Below are 20,797 nucleotides of genomic sequence, written 5' to 3'. Positions count from 1 at the left end.
AATGCTTCTTTTGGCCAGAGCATGGTGCGCTCCTCCCTTCCCCTTAACCTGGAATCACTTGAGCCCCCCCCCCCTCCAAGGGGGCATACCCCCCAGTCTAAAGACCCCTGCTCTACAGTGTACTCTCTCTCACATCTGCTGGCCAATTCACACACACAGGGCCACCTTCCACTCATCGACAATGGCTGTGCCACTTTCCTAAACCTAATCTTATTTCCTCACAACTGGTGTTGTGCCTCCTTTTCTTTTGTACTATCTCCTGGAACACCCACCTCTACTTTCAAGATCGTCCCGATATTGGACAGGGACGGCAGATCTGGGAAAATATGTTGGCTGTTTCTACTAGTGCACTCCACCAACCCCCCTCCAAAGCCATCTCCAGCAACAGCAGTGATACGCTCAGACGCCCTTACTTAACCGGTCGCCTCACATTCAGCAACCCCTTAAACTTTACCTGCAATGGCTCGGCGGATCTCCTTGGCAGCCTCCTCCCTCGATTCGATGGATGCTTGCTCACTGTACCAGGCAGTGTGTGGGGTGCAGATTAAGTTAGGGGCATCTTTCAGGGGTCCTTGAGAGAAACTAACAAGAGGTAAAAAAAAAATAATAATAATAATAAGTAGCTAAAATAAGAGCAACTTACCTCAACAAGTCCAGCTCAATCACACCCACCTTGGTACTTACTATCTGCACCAATCTTTCCAGGCTGGCCAATGGATGATGTGCAAGCAATGTACCTTCATCCAAAAAACCCTCATCTGAACATGCCCAATAACATCCCTTCCTCTTTCAACATCCTTCAACAAAAGGTCTGGGGGCACAGGTGGAGTCAATCACTTTGCAAACACTCACTTGCATGTTTCCTAGGGGTACTCTCTTTAATGGCTCCTGTACCACACATGCCTTTTTCACCAGCATTCCCTCTCCCCACAGACTGATTACAAGCATCACAATACCCTCACACCCTTGACTGAAAATAAACTATGTTATGTCATGCTTATATTAACCAAAGTAAAAACAAAACTTTTTAAAAAAATTGATCCCAAAGTATATCCTAGCGTCTAGACCGAAAATGCTTGCAATATTATTCTGCAGCTGTCAAATTCAGGTGTCTTTAGTTTTTCCTTATTTAATGTGTTTAAAACGTTTCCCCCCTCAATAGACAGTATTTGTTTCACTATTGTTTTGTTGCAACTCCAAGTTCCTGTGTGCTGGTAATTTATTTGTGCACCATGAAAGGAAAATGTTACTTATCCAGTAAGCATTTGTCCGTAGCCTGTAGTGCTGTAGATTCACATGCTCCACATACTTCTGCCGTTGGGTCCGGAAGGATGCAAGTTGTTTTTCTTCAAAAAGCATTTCGAGTCACGGGGTATAGTGATGACTCCTCTTGCTGGTAATGCGCACTGGCACTGACTCCATGGTTAGATTGTTTTCCCACAGGTGAGAGTGGAGTGTAAGAGAAAGAAAAGAGATGACCATGCAAATGAATGTATGAATATTTAGAAAACAAAACTGCAACGGCCTCACGTGTCTGGGGAGACGGGTGGGCATGTGCGAATCTACAGCACTACATGCCACAAACAGATGCTTACTGGGTAAGTGGCATTTTCTGTTTGATGGCATGTGTGGCTGTAGATGTACATGCTCTGCATAAACTGTTAATTAGTGCCTCTCCAAAGGAGTGGCTAACCTCTGTGTGTTGCAGTGGTCTGGAATAGTACACATAGCACTGCCTGTCCCACATTAGCTAGCTGGTGTGCTGAGACTTCCACACAATAATACTTAGTGAAGGTATGTGGTGTAGATCCGTGGTTTCCCACCTGTGGTCCCTGGACCCCTGGGGGTCTGAAAAACCTCCTCAGGGGGGGTCTGTGACTGCTTAGAAAATGTAATAATATTAACAGATTAGGTCCCCAGCTTTCAGTAATGACTCATTTGGGTGGGTCCCCGGATTCCAATAATGATTCAGTGGGGGTCCCTGGGTTCCAGTACTGATAAAGTGGGGGTCCAAAGAAGTCAAAAGGTTAAGAACCACTGGTGTAGACCATGTAGCTCCATTATGCGTCAGCTATGGGAATGGTAACTAAAAAGACCATAGTTGCTCTTTTTTTTTTTTTAAATGGAGTGTGCTTTAGGAGGGATAGGCAATGGTCTTCTGGCTTTAGGATATTATGTCTGGATACATTTAATGATCCACCCATCTATGCCAGATTTAGATTTAGGATTTCCCTTGTGAGGTAGTGAGAAGGCAAAGAGCTGTTTAGTTTTTCTAAAGGTTTTCATTTTATCAGTGTAGAACATAAACACTCTTTTTCCTTGTAATGTGTGAAGAGCTCTTTCAGCAACAGAATCTTGGTGCGGAAATAAGACTGGCAATTCAATGTTTTGATTTAAATGAAATTGAGATACCACTTTACGTATGAATTTTGATTTGGTGCGAAGAATTATTTTACGCTTGTGTATTTGGAAAAATGTTTCTTGAAGAGTTTAGGCCTGGAGCTCACTTACAGTGAAGTGATAGCAACTAAGAATGCCACTGTTCACGATAGGAACTGAAAAGGACATGAATGTAAAGGTTCAGATGGTGGACCCATACGTCTAGTAAGTACAATGTTAAGATTTCACGAAGGCACTGGGGGTACCCTTGGGAGAATCACAAAGTCAGTGGTTCCCAACCTGTGGTCCGGGGACACATAGGGGTCCGCAAAGCCTCCTCAGGGGGTCCACGACTGATCAGAAAATTAAATAATCTTAAGGAATTAGGGCCCATAGTTATACTTTTTTTAGCGCCGCATTTGTATTGTTTTTTGAAGCAATTATATTTTGACAGTTTGCGCCACTTTTGCGTCAGAAAATGACGCAAATGCGGCGCTAAAAAAGTATAAATATGGGCCTAGGTTCCCAGCTTTAAGTAATGACTCAGTGGGGCCAGGGCTCCCTGGATTCCAATAACGATTCAGTGGGAGTCCTCTGGTTCCAGTAATGATAAAGTGGGGGTGTAAGGAAATGCCTCCTTGGCATGGTTACCCCCTGACTTTTTGCCTTTGCTGATGCTATGTTTTGAATTGAAAGTGTGCTGAGGCCTGCTAACCAGGCCCCAGCACCAGTGTTCTTTCCCTAACCTGTACTTTTGATTCCACAATTGGCACACCCTGGCATCCAGATAAGTCCCTTGTAAGTGGTACCCCTAGTACCAAGGGCCCTGATGCCAAGGAAGGTCTCTAAGGGCTGCAGCATGTCTTATGCCACCCTGGAGACCCCTCACTCAGCACAGACACACTGCTTGCCAGCCTGTGTGTGCTGGTGAGAACAAAACGAGTAAGTCGACATGGCACTCCCCTCAGGGTGCCATGCCAGCCTCTCACTGCCTATGCAGGTATAGATAAGTCACCTCTCTAGTAGGCCTTACAGCCCTAAGGGAGGGTGCACTATACCCTAGGTGAGGGCACCAGTGCATGAGCACTGTGCCCCTACAGTGTCTAAGCAATACCTTGGACATTGTAAGTGCAGGGTAGCCATAAGAGTATATGGTCTGGGAGTCTGTTTTACACGAACTCCACAGCACCATAATGGCTACACTGAAAACTGGGAAGTTTGGTATCAAACTTCTCAGCACAATAAATGCACACTGATGCCAGTGTACATTTTATTGTAAAATACACCCCAGAGGGCACCTTAGAGGTGCCCCCTGAAACCTTAACCAACTATCTGTGTAGGCTGACTAGTTCCAGCAGCCTGCCACAACCAAGACATGTTGCTGGCCCCATGGGGAGAGTGCCTTTGTCACTCTGAGGCCAGTAACAAAGCCTGCACTGGGTGGAGATGTTAACACCTCCCCCAGGCAGGAGCTGTCACACCTGGCGGTGAGCCTCAAAGGCTGACCCCTTTGTGCCAGCACCGCAGGACACTCCAGCTAGTGGAGTTGCCCGCCCCCTCCGGCCACGGCCCCCACTTTTGGCGGCAAGGCCGGAGAAAATAATGAGAATAACAAGGAGGAGTCACTGGCCAGTCAGGACAGCCCCTAAGGTGTCCTGAGCTGAGGTGACTCTGACTTTTAGAAATCCTCCATCTTGTAGAAGGAGGATTCCCCCAATAGGATTAGGGATGTGACCCCCTCCCCTTGGGAGGAGGCACAAAGAGGGTGTACCCACCGTCAGGGCTAGTAGCCATTGGCTACTAACCCCCCAGACCTAAACACGCCCTTAAAGTTAGTATTTAAGGGCTTCCCTGAACCTAAGAATTGAGATTCCTGCAACTTACCGAAGAAGACTGCTGAGCTGAAAACCCCTGCAGAAGAAGAAAGAAGACACCAACTGCTTTGGCCCCAGTCCTACCGGCCCGTCTCCTGCCTTCTAAAGAACCCTGCTCCAGCGACGCTTTCTCCAGGACCAGCGACCTCTGAATCCTCAGAGGACTGCCCTACTTCCAAGAGACCAAGAAACTCCCGAGGACAGCGGCACTGCTCCAAAAGAACTGCAACTTTGTTCAAGTAGCAGATTTAAAGACCCCTGCAACTCCCCGCAAGAAGCATGAGACTTGCAACACTGCACCCGGCGACCCCGACTCGACTGGTGGAGAACAACCAACTCAGGGAGGACCCTCCGGCGACTCTACGACTGTGAGTAACCAAAGTTGTCCCCCCTGAGCCCCCACAGCGACGCCTGCAGAGGGAATCCCCAGGCTCCCCCTGACCGCGACTGTCTGAACTCCATTTCCCGACGGCTGGAAAAGACCCTGCACCCGCAGCCCCCAGCCCCTAAAGAAACGGAACTTCTGTGCAGGAGTGACCCCCAGGAGGCCCTTTCCCTTGCCCAGGTGGTGGCTACCCCGAGGAGCCCCCCCCCCCCCCCCTTGCCTGCATCACTGAAGAGACCCCTTGGTCTCCCATTGAAAACTAAAGGAAACCCGACGCTTGTTTGCACCCTGCACCCGGCCGCCCCCGCGTTGCTGAGGGTGTACTTTCTGTGTGGACTTGTGTCCCCCCCGGTGCCCTACAAAACCCCCCTGGTCTGCCCTCCGAAGACGCGGGTACTTACGTGCTGGCAGACCGGAACCGGGGCACCCCCTTCTCTCCATTATGGCCTATGTGTTTTGGGCACCTCTTTGACCTTTGCACCTGACCGGCCCTGAGCTGCTGGTGTGATAACTTTGGGGTTGCTCTGAACCCCCAACGGTGGGCTACCTTGGACCAAAAACTGAAACCTGTAAGTGACTTACTTACCTGTGAAAACTAACAAAAACTTACCTCCCCCAGGAACTGTGAAAATTGCACTGTGTCCACTTTTAAAACAGCTTATTGTGTTTTATGTAAAAAGTATACATGCTAATGTAATGATTCAAAGTTCCTAAAGTACTTACCTGCAATACCTTTCAAATGAGATATTACATGTAGAATTTGAACCAAATGCTTAACACTACTCCTTTGATAAGCCTACTGCTCGACCACACTACCACAAAATAGAGCATTAGTATTATCTCTTTTTGCCACTATCTTACCTCTAAGGGGAACCCTTGGACTCTGTGCATACTATTCCTTACTTTGAAATAGTGCATACAGAGCCAACTTCCTACATTGGTGGATCAGCGGTGGGGTACAAGACTTTGCATTTGCTGGACTACTCAGCCAATACCTGATCACACGACAAATTCCAAAAATTGTCATTAGAAATTGTTTTTGCAATTTGAAATTTTTCTAAATTCTTAAAAGTCCTGCTAGGGCCTTGTGTTAGTCCCTGTTAGCATTTCCTTTTAGAGTTTAAAAGTTTGGTAAAAGTTTGAATTAGATCCTAGAACTAGTTTTAGATTCTTAAAAAGTATTCCAACTTTTAGAAGCATAATGTCTAATACAGATGTGAATGTGGTGGAACTCGACACCACACCTTACCTCCATCTACAGATGAGAGCGCTAAGGTCACTCTGTAAACTAAAGAAAATAGCAATGGGCTCCAGACCTTCCAAACTACAGCTCCAGGAGCTGTTGGCAGAGTTTGAAAGAGCTAACCCCTCTGAGGATGGCAACACAGAGGATGATGATAGTGACTTGGAGGGTGATTCCCCCCCACCAGTTCTATCTAGGGAGAACAGGGCCTCTCAAGCCCTGACTCCACAAATAATAGTCAGAGATGCTGGTTCCCTCACAGGAGGGACCAACAACTCTGAAATCACTGAGGATAACTCCAGTGAAGAGGACATCCAGTTAGCCAGGATGGCCAAAAGATTGGCTTTGGAAAGACAGATCCTAGCCATAGAAAGGGAAAGACAAGAGATGGGCCTAGGACCCATCAATGGTGGCAGCAACATAAATAGGGTCAGAGATTCTCCTGACATGTTGAAAATCCCTAAAGGGATTGTAACTAAATATGAAGATGGTGATGACATCACCAAATGGTTCACAGCTTTTGAGAGGGCTTGTGTAACCAGAAAAGTGAACAAATCTCACTGGGGTGCTCTCCTTTGGGAAATGTTCACAGGAAAGTGTAGGGATAGACTCCTCACACTCTCTGGAAAAGATGCAGAATCTTATGACCTCATGAAGGGTACTGTAGGAGGTTGGCTCTGTATGTGCTATTTCAAAGTAAGGAATAGCATACACAGAGTCCAAGGGTTCCCCTTAGAGGTAAAATAGTGGTAAAAATAGATAATACTAATGCTCTATTTTGTGGTAGTGTGGTCGAGCAGTAGGCTTATCCAAGGAGTAGTGTTAAGCATTTGTTGTACATACACATAGACAATAAATGAGGTACACACACTCAGAGACAAATCCAGCCAATAGGTTTTGTTATAGAAAAATATCTTTTCTTAGTTTATTTTAAGAACCACAGGTTCAAATTTAACATGTAATATCTTGTTTGAAAGGTATTGCAGGTAAGTACATTAGGAACTTTGAATCATTTCAATTGCATGTATACTTTTCAAGTTATTGACAAATAGCTACTTTAAAAGTGGACACTTAGTGCAATTTTCACAGTTCCTGGGGGAGGTAAGTTTTTGTTAGTTTTACCAGGTAAGTAAGACACTTACAGGGTTCAGTTCTTGGTCCAAGGTAGCCCACCGTTGGGGGTTCAGAGCAACCCCAAAGTCACCACACCAGCAGCTCAGGGCCGGTCAGGTGCAGAGTTCAAAGTGGTGCCCAAAACGCATAGGCTAGAATGGAGAGAAGGGGGTGCCCCGGTTCCGGTCTGCTTGCAGGTAAGTACCCGCGTCTTCGGAGGGCAGACCAGGGGGGTGTTGTAGGGCACCGGGGGGGACACAAGCCCACACAGAAATTTCACCCTCAGCAGCGCGGGGGCGGCCGGGTGCAGTGTAGAACCAAGCGTCGGGTTCGCAATGTTAGTCTATGAGAGATCAACGGATCTCTTCAGCGCTGCAGGCAGGCAAGGGGGGGCTTCCTCGGGGAAACCTCCACTTGGGCAAGGGAGAGGGACTCCTGGGGGTCACTTCTCCAGTGAAAGTCCGGTCCTTCAGGTCCTGGGGGCTGCGGGTGCAGGGTCTTTTCCAGGCGTCGGGACTTAGGTTTCAGAGAGTCGCGGTCAGGGGAAGCCTCGGGATTCCCTCTGCAGGCGGCGCTGTGGGGGCTCAGGGGGGACAGGTTTTGGTACTCACAGTCGTAGAGTAGTCCGGGGGTCCTCCCTGAGGTGTTGGTTCTCCACCAGCCGAGTCGGGGTCGCCGGGTGCAGTGTTGCAAGTCTCATGCTTCTTGCGGGGAGCTTGCAGGGTTCTTTCAAGGCTGCTGGAAACAAAGTTGCAGCCTTTCTTGGAGCAGGTCCGCTGTCCTCGGGAGTTTCTTGTCTTTTCGAAGCAGGGGCAGTCCTCAGAGGATGTCGAGGTCGCTGGTCCCTTTGGAAGGCGTCGCTGGAGCAGGATCTTTGGAAGGCAGGAGACAGGCCGGTGAGTTTCTGGAGCCAAGGCAGTTGTCGTCTTCTGGTCTTCCTCTGCAGGGGTTTTTCAGCTAGGCAGTCCTTCTTCTTGTAGTTGCAGGAATCTAATTTTCTAGGGTTCAGGGTAGCCCTTAAATACTAAATTTAAGGGCGTGTTTAGGTCTGGGGGGTTAGTAGCCAATGGCTACTAGCCCTGAGGGTGGGTACACCCTCTTTGTGCCTCCTCCCAAGGGGAGGGGGTCACAATCCTAACCCTATTGGGGGAATCCTCCATCTGCAAGATGGAGGATTTCTAAAAGTTAGAGTCACTTCAGCTCAGGACACCTTAGGGGCTGTCCTGACTGGCCAGTGACTCCTCCTTGTTATTCTCATTATTTTCTCCGGCCTTGCCGCCAAAAGTGGGGGCCGGGGCCGGAGGGGGCGGGCAACTCCACTAAGCTGGAGTGCCCTGCTGGGCTGTGACAAAGGGGTGAGCCTTTGAGGCTCACCGCCAGGTGTCACAGCTCCTGCCTGGGGGAGGTGTTAGCATCTCCACCCAGTGCAGGCTTTGTTACTGGCCTCAGAGTGACAAAGGCACTCTCCCCATGGGGCCAGCAACATGTCTCTGGTGTGGCAGGCTGCTGGAACTAGTCAGCCTACACAGACAGTCGGTTAAGTTTCAGGGGGCACCTCTAAGGTGCCCTCTGGGGTGTATTTTGCAATAAAATGTACACTGGCATCAGTGTGCATTTATTGTGCTGAGAAGTTTGATACCAAACTTCCCAGTTTTCAGTGTAGCCATTATGGTGCTGTGGAGTTCGTGTTTGACAGACTCCCAGACCATATACTCTTATGGCTACCCTGCACTTACAATGTCTAGGGTTTTGTTTAGACACTGTAGGGGTACCATGCTCATGCACTGGTACCCTCACCTATGGTATAGTGCACCCTGCCTTAGGGCTGTAAGGCCTGCTAGAGGGGTGTCTTACCTATACTGCATAGGCAGTGAGAGGCTGGCATGGCACCCTGAGGGGAGTGCCATGTCGACTTACTCGTTTTGTCCTCACTAGCACACACAAGCTGGCAAGCAGTGTGTCTGTGCTGAGTGAGAGGTCTCCAGGGTGGCATAAGACATGCTGCAGCCCTTAGAGACCTTCCTTGGCATCAGGGCCCTTGGTACCAGAAGTACCAGTTACAAGGGACTTATCTGGATGCCAGGGTCTGCCAATTGTGGATACAAAAGTACAGGTTAGGGAAAGAACACTGGTGCTGGGGCCTGGTTAGCAGGCCTCAGCACACTTTCAATTGTAAACATAGCATCAGCAAAGGCAAAAAGTCAGGGGGCAACCATGCCAAGGAGGCATTTCCTTACAGGTTCCCTGATTTAGGGCTTTGGATTCTCCACTGAGGAGTATACGATTAGATTCAGGGGGGCTCAAAAATCCTCGAGCCAGACCTGGGTTGACTTTGTAGACTACTCAGTAAAAACACTAGATGGTTGGATTCAAGGCAGTGGTGTAAGTAATTATGATGGGCTGTACAATTTATTTGTGAAAGAACACCTGTTAAGTAATTGTTTCAATGACAAACTGCATCAGCATCTGGTAGACCTAGGACCAATTTCTCCCCAAGAATTGGGAAAGAAGGCGGACCATTGGGTCAAGACTAGGGTGTCCAAAACTTCCACAGGGGGTGACCAAAAGAAAGGGGTCACAAAACCTCCCCAGGGGAAGGGTGGTGAGACAGCCAAAAACAAAAATAGTAAAGAGTCTTCTACAGGCCCCCAAAAACCTGCACAGGAGGGTGGGCCCAGAGCCTCTTCACAAAACAATTCTGGGTACAAGGGTAAAAACTTTGATCCCAAAAAGGCCTGGTGTCGTAACTGTAGTCAGTCTGGACACCAAACTGGAGACAAGGCCTGTCCCAAGAAAGATACCACTTCGAACTCCACTCCAGCTAAAACTGGAATGGCCAGTCTCCAAGTGGGATCAACAGTGTGCCCAGAGCAAATCAGGTGTCACACTGAAGCTACATTAGTCTCCGAGGGTGGGGTGGATTTAGCCACACTGGCTGCCTGGCCCCCTAACATGCAAAAATACAGGCAGCAGCTCTTAATTAATGGGACACGTGTAGAGGGCCTGAGGGATACAGGTGCCAGTGTCACTATGGTGACAGAGAAACTGGTTTCCCCTGGCCAATACCTGGCTGGACAAACTTATCCAGTCACCAACGCTGACAATCAGACTAAAGTACATCCCATGGCTATGGTAACTTTAGAGTGGGGAGGGGTCAAAGGCCTGAAACAGGTGGTGGTCTCCTCAAATATCCCAGTAGACTGTTTGCTTGGAAATGACCTGGAGTCCTCAGCATGGGCTGAGGTAGAACTGAAAACCCATGCAGCCATGCTGGGTATCCCTGAACTGGTGTGTGTCAAGACAAGGGCACAGTGCAAGGCTCAGGGTGAAAAAGTAGAGCTGGAGTCTGGAAGAAAGGCCCAGCCTACCAAGAGGAAAGGAAAGTCAGCTGGGAAACCAGCTGCAACACAGCAAGAAAAAGAGAACCTCTCTTCTCAGGAAGAAGTTCAGCCCTCTGAGGGAACTGAGCCTATGGAGCTGGAACCTTATCAGGTTGAGCTCTAAGGCCCAGGGGGACCCTCAAGGGAAGAGCTGTGTAAGGGACAAGAAACCGGTCCCTCTCTTGAAGGCCTTAGGCAGCAAGCTGCTGAAGAGTCCAATGGCAAGAAAAATGGAACACATAGGGTCTATTGGGAAGATGGACTCCTGTACACTGAGGCAAGAGATCCCAAACCTGGTGCCACTAGGAGAGTGGTAGTGCCTCAGGGTTTCAGAGAGTTTATTCTGACCTTAGCCCATGATATTCCCCTTGCTGGGCATTTGGGACAAACCAAGACGTGGGAGAGGTTAGTCAACCACTTCTACTGGCCCAACATGTCCCAGAAGGTTAAGGAGTTTTGCCTCTCCTGCCCCACCTGTCAAGCCAGTGGTAAGACAGGTGGGCATCCAAAGGCCCCCCTCATTCCACTTCCAGTGGTGGGGGTCCCCTTTGAAAGAGTGGGTGTGGACATAGTTGGTCCACTAGAACCTCCCACAGCCTCAGGAAATATGTACATCCTGGTAGTAGTGGATCATGCTACTAGGTATCCTGAAGCTATCCCCCTTAGGTCGACTACTGCCCCTGCAGTAGCCAAGGCCCTCATTGGTATCTTTACCAGAGTGGGTTTCCCTGAGGAGGTGGTGTCTGACAGAGGTACCAACTTCATGTCAGCATACCTAAAACACATGTGGAATGAGAGTGGGGTGATGTAAGGAAATGCCTCCTTGGCATGGTTGCCCCCTGGCTTTTTGCCTTTGCTGATGCTATGTTTACAATTGAAAGTGTGCTGAGGCCTGCTAACCAGGCCCCAGCACCAGTGTTCTTTCCCTAACCTGTACTTTTGTATCCACAATTGGCAGACCCTGGCATCCAGATAAGTCCCTTGTAACTGGTACTTCTAGTACCAAGGGCCCTGATGCCAAGGAAGGTCTCTAAGGGCTGCAGCATGTCTTATGCCACCCTGGAGACCTCTCACTCAGCACAGACACACTGCCTGCCAGCTTGTGTGTGCTAGTGAGGACCAAACGAGTAAGTCGACATGGCACTCCCCTCAGGGTGCCATGCCAGCCTCTCACTGCCTATGCAGTATAGGTAAGACACCCCTCTAGCAGGCCTTACAGCCCTAAGGCAGGGTGCACTATACCATAGGTGAGGGTACCAATGCATGAGCATGGTACCCCTACAGTGTCTAACCAAAACCTTAGACATTGTAAGTGCAGGGTAGCCATAAGAGAATATGGTCTGGGAGTTTGTCAAACACGAACTCCACAGCACCATAATGGCTACACTGAAAACTGGGAAGTTTGGTATCAAACTTCTCAGCACAATAAATGCACACTGATGCCAGTGTACATTTTATTATAAAATGCACCCCAGAGGGCACCTTAGAGGTGCCCCCTGAAACTTAACCGACTATCTGTGTAGGCTGACTAGTTTTAGCAGCCTGCCACAAACCGAGACATGTTGCTGGCCCCATGGGGAGAGTGCCTTTGTCACTCTGAGGCCAGTAACAAAGCCTGCACTGGGTGGAGATGCTAACACCTCCCCCAGGCAGGAATTGTCACACCTGGCGGTGAGCCTCAAAGGCTCACCTCCTTTGTGCCAACCCAGCAGGACACTCCAGCTAGTGGAGTTGCCCGCCCCCTCCGGCCAGGCCCCACTTTTGGCGGCAAGGCCGGAGAAAATAATGAGAAAAACAAGGAGGAGTCACTGGCCAGTCAGGACAGCCCCTAAGGTGTCCTGAGCTGAAGTGACTCTAACTTTTAGAAATCCTCCATCTTGCAGATGGAGGATTCCCCCAATAGGGTTAGGATTGTGACCCCCTCCCCTTGGGAGGAGGCACAAAGAGGGTGTACCCACCCTCAGGGCTAGTAGCCATTGGCTACTAACCCCCCAGACCTAAACACGCCCTTAAATTTAGTATTTAAGGGCTACCCTGAACCCTAGAAAATTAGATTCCTGCAACTACAAGAAGAAGGACTGCCCAGCTGAAAACCCCTGCAGCGGAAGACCAGAAGACGACAACTGCCTTGGCTCCAGAAACTCACCGGCCTGTCTCCTGCCTTCCAAAGATCCTGCTCCAGCGACGCCTTCCAAAGGGACCAGCGACCTCGACATCCTCTGAGGACTGCCCCTGCTTCGAAAAGACAAGAAACTCCCGAGGACAGCGGACCTGCTCCAAGAAAAGCTGCAACTTTGTTTCCAGCAGCTTTAAAGAACCCTGCAAGCTCCCCGCAAGAAGCGTGAGACTTGCAACACTGCACCCGGCGACCCCGACTCGGCTGGTGGAGATCCAACCCCTCAGGAGGGACCCCAGGACTACTCTGATACTGTGAGTACCAAAACCTGTCCCCCCTGAGACCCCACAGCGCCGCCTGCAGAGGGAATCCCGAGGCTTCCCCTGACCGCGACTCTTTGAATCCCAAGTCCCGACACCTGGGAGAGACCCTGCACCCGCAGCCCCCAGGGCCTGAAGGACCGGACTTTCACTGGAGGAGTGACCCCCAGGAGTCCCTCTCCCTTGACCAAGTGGAGGTTTCCCCGAGGAACCCCCCCCTTGCCTGCCTGCAGCGCTGAAGAGATCCCGAGATCTCTCATAGACTAACATTGCGAACCCGACGCTTGTTTCTACACTGCACCCGGCCGCCCCCGCGCCGCTGAGGGTGAAATTTCTGTGTGGACTTGTGTCCCCCCCGGTGCCCTACAAAACCCCCCTGGTCTGCCCTCCGAAGACGCGGGTACTTACCTGCTGGCAGACCGGAACCGGGGCACCCCCTTCTCTCCATTATAGCCTATGTGTTTTGGGCACCTCTTTGACCTTTGCACCTGACCGGCCCTGAGCTGCTGGTGTGATAACTTTGGGGTTGTTCTGAATCTCCAACGGTGGGCTACCTTGGACCAAAAACTGAAACCTGTAAGTGACTTACTTACCTGTGAAAATTAACAAAAACTTACCTCCCCCAGGAACTGTGAAAATTGCACTAAGTGTCCACTTTTAAAACAGCTTATTGTGTTTTATGTAAAAAGTATACATGCTAATGTAATGATTCAAAGTTCCTAAAGTACTTACCTGCAATACCTTTCAAATGAGATATTACATGTAGAATTTGAACCTGTGGTTCTTAAAATAAACTAAGAAAATATATTTTTCTATAACAAAACCTATTGGCTGGATTTGTCTCTGAGTGTGTGTTCCTCATTTATTGCCTGTGTGTATGTACAACAAATGCTTAACACTACTCCTTTGATAAGCTTACTGCTCGACCACACTACCACAAAATAGAGCATTAGTATTATCTCTTTTTGCCACTATCTTACCTCTAAGGGGAACCCTTGGACTCTGTGCATACTATTCCTTACTTTGAAATAGTGCATACAGAGCCAACTTCCTACAGGGGGTCTATAGAAGTCAAAAGGTTGCGAACCTCTAGAATCTTAAAAAGAGATGGACGCTGATAGTTCTGAAGGTATGCAACTATAGCTGCTAAATAATCTCATAGAAGTGTTTGCCAAGTTTGCTTTCTGCAAATGACAAAGCTACAAAAGAGTACCCTGCACTGATACCTTGAAGGGGTACTGTTGTTTGGATAGGTAGTAGCAGACAAACGTTTTCATTTTACTGCATAACATGTCTAGTAGTGGGTTTACGCACCTCTAAGAATATCCATGCATTCTTGAAGTAGTTTAAGGTATCCAAACTCTGACTTCAGGAGCCACATTGCAAGATTTAGTTCCCTGGGATTTGGTTGCCTGATTTGACCAGGGATTTGAGTGAGAATGTCCCGGTTGAGGTGAAGCTTCTCATGAGGAACCCCTAACAGTTCTAGAAGAGTGGTGAACTACGGTTGTCCGGCCCATGTGGGGGCTACCAGTATCAATGTGAGGGATATTTGCCTGGGATTCTGAACCAGAGGGAGAGGTGGAAAAGCATAGGCAAATATCCCTAACAAATTCATCCATAGAGCATTGCTTTTGGATTGGGGGTGTGGGAACCTGGAGGCGAAGTGTGTGCATTTTCCATTTTCTTTTGTTGCAAACACATCTGTCTGTGTACCTCCACTTGTGAACCTAGGGAAGCAAGACTTTTGGGTGGACCGGTTTCTGCATCCTGTGGAGGCGGTCGGCAAAGTTGTTGTGTGCCCCTGAGAGATGATTTGCTAGCAGCTGAATGCTGTGGTCAATAGCCCAAAGCCAGATTGTCTGCGATAGGATAGGTGAGACAGCTGTAGACAGTGTGTCCACCCCTCCACCCCACAACCCCCGTTTCTGCACATAGTACATGGTTGTCGTATTGTCTGTGCAAATTAGGACAACTTGTTGATGAGGATAACTATGAACGATTTGAGCACTAGGTCAACAGCTAGAAGCTCTAGGTAACTGGTGTGCATAGTGCAGTGTATGAGATTCCAGAGACCTTGGACTGTGAGATCCTGAAGGTGAGCTCCCCACCCAGTCTGAGAGGCATCCGTTGTAAGAATGATCTGTAGAACAGGGTCTAGAAAAAGCCACCCCCCCCCCCCTTTAAGAGGTTGGTTTTGATCCACCACTGCAGAGAGTGATGGGTGTGTCTGTCTACCAACACTAGATCTTCTAGACGACCCTGTGACTGGAAACATTGATGTGCTAGACATTCCTGCAACGGGTGCATGTGGCGATGGGAATTGGGCACTATGGCAATGCACAAGGCCATCATGCCTAAAAGCCTCATGAGAAATCTGACCGTGACTTGGTGACTGGGGTGGAAATACAAATGTTTTGTCTCCTTGCTGTATTGGGATAAGCTAGACGACTTAAGTGTTCAAAACTGCCCAAGATATGGTTGGATCTGAAGAGGATGTAGATGAGATTTTAGGAAACTGATAAAGCTTAGTTGATGAAGCAAGTCTATGGTGACTTTTGAGTGCTGTAGACATTGTTTGAGAGTGCTGGCTTTAATTAGCCAGTCGTACAGATATGGGAAGACATGAATATTTTGTCTGTGAAAGTGAGCTGCAACCACTGCTAGGCACTGAACACACGTGTGGCATTTGTGACTCCGAAGGGAAGAATTTTGAACTGGTAGTGTTGTCCTGCTATCACAAATCTGAGGTATTTGAGATGCACCAGATGTATAGTGATGTGAATGTAGGCATCCTTTAGATCTAGTGCTGAAAAAAATAAGTGGGATCATGTCCTGAAGTGTAACCATGTCAAAATGCTCTGACAGAATATAATGAATCCAAGGCTTGAGCACTAGAATAGGCCTTAACGACATTCTCTTTCGGTATGGGAAAATACAAGGAGTATACCACAGATCCCTGACGATGTGGAGGAACAGGTTCTATTGTTGCCTTGCTGCCAGCACTTCCCGTTCGAGCAGAATGACATGTTCTGGTGAAAGTTTGTGAGTGCGGGTGGGGATATTTAGAGCTGTGAGAATGAGATCTAGATAGTAATCATGTTGAATAATTTCCAAAACTCATTGATCTGTTGTGATAGTTGTCCACGTCCTCCGACAGGTGTTAAGTAGTCGGGAGGAAGGTGCAGGGAGTCACTGTTTGGAGGCAGTGAAGGAGCCTCTTGGGAAGAGTGTTGTACCATGGCCTGTGTTATTGTGTCTCTTGTAGGGACCTTTGTAAAAACCTCTATGGGAGGATGAATGAGGTTGGCCTTTTTGATAAGAGGATTAAGTGCCCGTGGCTTCTGTTTTGGAGGCTTATTTATAAAATGGCCTACGAAAAGCACTGCGAGACCCATTGATTTTGCCACCTCATTGTCTTTCTTCATCTTTTCGAGCACCTGATCAACTTGTGGGCCTAAGAGGTGCTCCTTGTCAAAAGGTACATAGAGTATGGTTTGCTGTACCTCAGGCTTGAAGCCAGAAATGCATAGCCACGCATGCGGACACAACAGGACACTGGTGCTGATGCCCCGTGTGGACGTGTCAGTAGAGTCCAAGGTGCAGCAAATAGAATTGTTAGAGATAAGCTGACCTTCAATGACAATTTCTTGGTCCTTCTTTTTGTGCTCCTATGGAAGATAGTAGAGGAGCTCCTCCATCTCATCCCAGTGGGCAGTCATACCTAGAAAGCAGGTCTTGAGTGTTAGTGATTCACCTTTGGTTGGCAGCTTGAGTGGCAATTCACTTTCCAGAGGTGTCAATTAGCTTGCTCTCCTCATCAGAAGGGGAAGCATTGCTAGATGCTTACAAATTAGCTCTCTTCTGTGTATTAGAGACCAAGAGGGAATCTACAGGAATCTGACCCCTAATAAAAGGCAGGATCTCAGGAAGAAGCTTTGTATTTTTTCTCCACGTGTTGTGATAATACGTGTCCTGGCAAGATCCTAAAAAAAAAAAAATCATCCTGCTGCCTTATCATTCCCTTAAACATGGGAAGGTACTGTGTGGCCCGGTGGTATGTAGTGAGGGGTTCAAAGAGGAAATCAAAGGGGTATCATCATCAGGCGGGAAAGGTCTGTGCCTTGTGTGAAAGTCATCCCCTGCTTGCTGAATATCATGAAGTGTGTGAGGTGTAATATCAAGGGGGTCACTTGAGGATGAGGTTGTGAAGAGGAGGGTGGTGGTGGAGGAGAGATAGGCAAAGGAGGGTGCATGTTACCAGTCTCTAGCCGTCCTCTTGTTTGGCAGGAGGCACAGTAATGTAGATAGCCTCTTCAAAAGTAAACTGCCTTTTAGAAGACGTGGAAAAGACAGCTTTAACCATAACACATCCAGTCTGTGGTTGGATAAGAAGCTGCCATTTTTTTTTTTTTTTTAATGATCCAGTTGTCCGCTTCATTTTGTGGAGGATAGGCTTAATTGAATTGAAGTACGTAGCTCTGAAGGTGCAGAGACTCAATTTTTTCGGCAATTCCAAAATAGTCAGTGCTGAGGTAGGCAGCGGTCTTTAGGTGCCGAAATGGTCAGAGCCAAATAAGAGGCCAAATCTTTCGGAGCTGAAGCTGGTGGTGTTGAGCTCAGTACCGAGATGGTATGCCTAGGCTTACTTTTCGAAGCCAAATTCAGTGGAAGAGCTTCTGAATGAGTCTCATGGTGTCATTCAGTGCAAATGATTGTCTTTTTTGGCTGAGCTGGGGAGCCGGTACTCATGGTTGGTTGAGCTGGAGGACGGTCTTGCATTTGAAGAACTGTGTCCAAGTCTGACTCTGAATCATCGAATGAAAAGGCCTTCTTCTCGGCAGCAGAGGCCTCCTTTAGCTCTTGCTTGGGCTCCAACATGATTTCTTGTAGCTCGAAGATGTCTACGGTCACCTCAATGATCTGTCGCTGCATTTCAGGACGACAGGCCCTCCGATCTCTTAGGGTCTTTTTACATTGAAAAGAATTGCAAGCCTCGCAGTCCTCCTCTTTGGGGTCCGGAGCCAAATAGAGGTTGCACACCTGGTAAGGATCGGTCCACAGGAACTTCATGTGCCATTTAGGGCAGAAACACAAGGCAGTCCATTCACTTAGAAGTGAATTCTCCTCGAGATGGGACCTAGACAACGGAGGCCCAAATAGCCTCTGTCGGAACACGTCAATCTGACAGGTAGTTTCTTCAGGTCCCAGAATGCAAAGGATATGATATACGCACTTGAAAGACAATAGTGAAGCTATGGGAGGTATCCCGAAGGGAAGAGTCCAAATAATTGCTTTGAACCAGAGCTCGGCAAAAACCTGACTGACCAGACGGCGGAACAAAAAACAATCTAACAATGGAGTCAATGTCTGTGCCCATTACCAGCAACAGGAGGAGTCACTATACCTTTTGACTCGAAAAACATTTAAAAGAAAAACAACTTGCAACCTTCTGGACCCAACACTAGATGGAATAAGTATGCAGAGCATGAGTATCTACAGCCACACATACCATAGAGCATCTAATTTCGAACTGAGGCTTTTAGTTTAAGAAACAGAAAAATGACATACAGAAGAGGGACAGTAAGCAGCAATTTATTTGTAAACATGGTGGGGTTCACGAACAACCAGTGTTGATGCAAAGAACCATTAAAGATCAAGTTTTAGTCTGAAGTTAGTAAAAATGCTGCCAATAGCGAAACATTAACAAATGTTAATTGGTCAAGTTCTAAAACAAAAAGTAATAAAAGGAACTCAATTGCACATACATATTTCATTGTGAGCTAAACACAGAACTATAGTAATTATTTGCATTCCATAAACCTTTCTTGTACAACACAAAGGGCATTAGTGACCCATAAGACATTTGGCTTATCACCAAACAAGCGAAAGGTAAATGCTGTTTCTCAAGTCTGAAAACTATTTACAAGAAACAAAAAGAACGATTACCTGTAGGAGTGATTTAGCAGCTTCAAGATTATCAGAATGTACATGCTGTGCATTATTCTTCCATCTAGTGATTGGGTCCGGAACAGTCTTGTCTCATTTTTTTTTTTTTAATGCACTTCGACCATTTAGTGGTATGTCCCTCCACAATGACGTCAGACATGCTTCAAGGAAGCTCCATTGCAAGCTGACTTCTATCTTCAGATTCTTTGTCCACGGTTCTTATGTCTGTTGCTTCCTTTGTAGTGCTATTCAACTGTTTTGACCTCCGTGTTGCAAAATCTCTGCACTTGTTTTTTTGCAGAGGTGAGAGGGTCACATGTGAATCCACAAAATCTTCAAGCAGCAAAACTATTCCCACAGTTAAATAACTTTTTAGTTTTGCATCGTGAAACTTTCTGTATTCACATGCTGCATATCATTTATGTAGCAGTATGCTCTTGTCTGTAGGGAGGTTGGGTAGAGAACAAGCTTGTATTTGCTAACCGGTGTTTTTGTATTCTGTACCACATGTGCTTCCTTGCTTGTTTGGGTGTTGACACAGTAATATTTGGTGAAGGTGTGTACTGAGAGCCACTGGTAGCCAAGCAGATGTTAACTGAGACATTAGCTATGAAGGAATGAAAATGTCACTTACCCAGTGTACATCTGTTCGTGGCATTAGTCGCAGCAGATTCACATGCTGTGCATAGTCCGCCGTCTGGTGTTGGGTCGGAGTGTTACAAGTTGTTTTTCTTCGAAGAAGTCTTTTCGAGTCACGAGACCGAGGGACTCCTCCTCCTTTGTTTCCATTGCGCATGGGCGTCGACTCCATCTTCGATTGTTTTCCCCGCAGAGGGTGAGGTAGGAGTTGTGTATGTTAGTAATAGTGCCCATGCAATGGAATGAATAAGTATGTACAAAATAAAGTTTAAGTAGTATATTTACAAATGTACAAATGTTGAAGATTACTTCCATACGGCTACAGGCTCCCGGGGAGGCGGGTGGGCGCATGTGAATCTGCAGCGACTAATGCCACGAACAGATGTACACTGGGTAAGTGACATTTTCAGTTCGGTGGCATGTGTAGCTGCAGATAGACATGCTGTGCATAGACTAGTAAGCAGTTATCTCCCCAAAAGCGGTGGCTCAGCCTGTAGGAGTGGAAGTAGTTTGAAATAGAGTTCTTAGTACGGCTTGACCTACTGTGGCTTGTTGTGCGGATAGCACGTCTACACAGTAGTGCTTAGTAAATGTGTGAGGCGTAGACCATGTGGCTGCCTTACATATTTCGTGCATTGGAATATTTCCTAGGAAGGCCATGGTAGCGCCTTTCTTTCTGGTTGAGTGTGCCTTTGGTGTAATGGGCAGCTCTCTCTTTGCTTTAAGGTAGCAGGTTTGGATACACTTAACTATCCATCTGGCTATACCCTGTTTTGATATTGGGTTTCCTGTATGAGGTTTTTGAAATGCAATAAACAGTTGTTTTGTTTTCCTAATTAGTTTTGTTCTGTCAATGTAATAAATTAGTGCTCTTCTGATGTCTAATGTATGTAGTGCCCTTTCAGCTACTGAGTCTGGCTGTGGAAAGAACACTGGTAGTTCTACTGTTTGATTTAAGTGGAACGGTGAAATAACTTTTGGTAAAAATTTAGGATTAATTCTTAGAACTACTTTATTTTTGTGTATTTGAATAAAAGGTTCCTGTATAGTAAACGCTTGAATTTCGCTTACTCTTCTTAGAGATGTAATGGCAACGAGAAATGCAACCTTCCACGTTAAGAATTGCATTTCGCAAGAATGCATGGGTTCGAAAGGTGGACCCATGAGTCTTGTTAAGACGATGTTGAGGTTCCATGAAGGAACAGGTGGTGTTCTTGGTGGTATAATTCTCTTTAGGCCTTCCATAAACGCTTTAATGACAGGTATCCTAAATAGTGAAGTTGAATGGGTAATCTGCAGGTATGCAGAAATCGCTGCGAGGTGTATCTTTATGGAAGAGAAGGCCAGATTTGATTTTTGCAAATGTAGTAAATATCCTACTACATCCTTTGGAGATGCA

The 20,797-nt window shown here is 47.4% G+C and overlaps 1 protein-coding gene across 6 annotated transcripts in view; it reads right to left on the bottom strand.

Moving 5' to 3' along the window:
• Positions 1-20,797, bottom strand: part of LOC138304418 (C-terminal-binding protein 2) — a 200,388-nt gene that overhangs the window by 94,433 nt on the left and 85,158 nt on the right. For 5 of the 6 annotated variants that reach the window (XM_069244433.1, XM_069244437.1, XM_069244435.1 and 2 more), the window contains one exon: positions 455-582. The exons of the other annotated variant lie outside the window; for it this stretch is intronic. In XM_069244433.1, coding sequence (XP_069100534.1) covers positions 455-582 — 128 coding nt within the window. The remainder of the gene's footprint in view (positions 1-454; positions 583-20,797) is intronic. 6 annotated transcript variants of the gene reach the window in all.

This window comes from Pleurodeles waltl, chromosome 7 (assembly GCF_031143425.1).
Source record: "Pleurodeles waltl isolate 20211129_DDA chromosome 7, aPleWal1.hap1.20221129, whole genome shotgun sequence".
NCBI classification, from domain to species: domain Eukaryota; kingdom Metazoa; phylum Chordata; class Amphibia; order Caudata; family Salamandridae; genus Pleurodeles; species Pleurodeles waltl.
The sequence above is the reverse complement of the archived record's forward strand: the minus strand, read 5'-3'. Positions and strand labels throughout refer to the sequence as shown.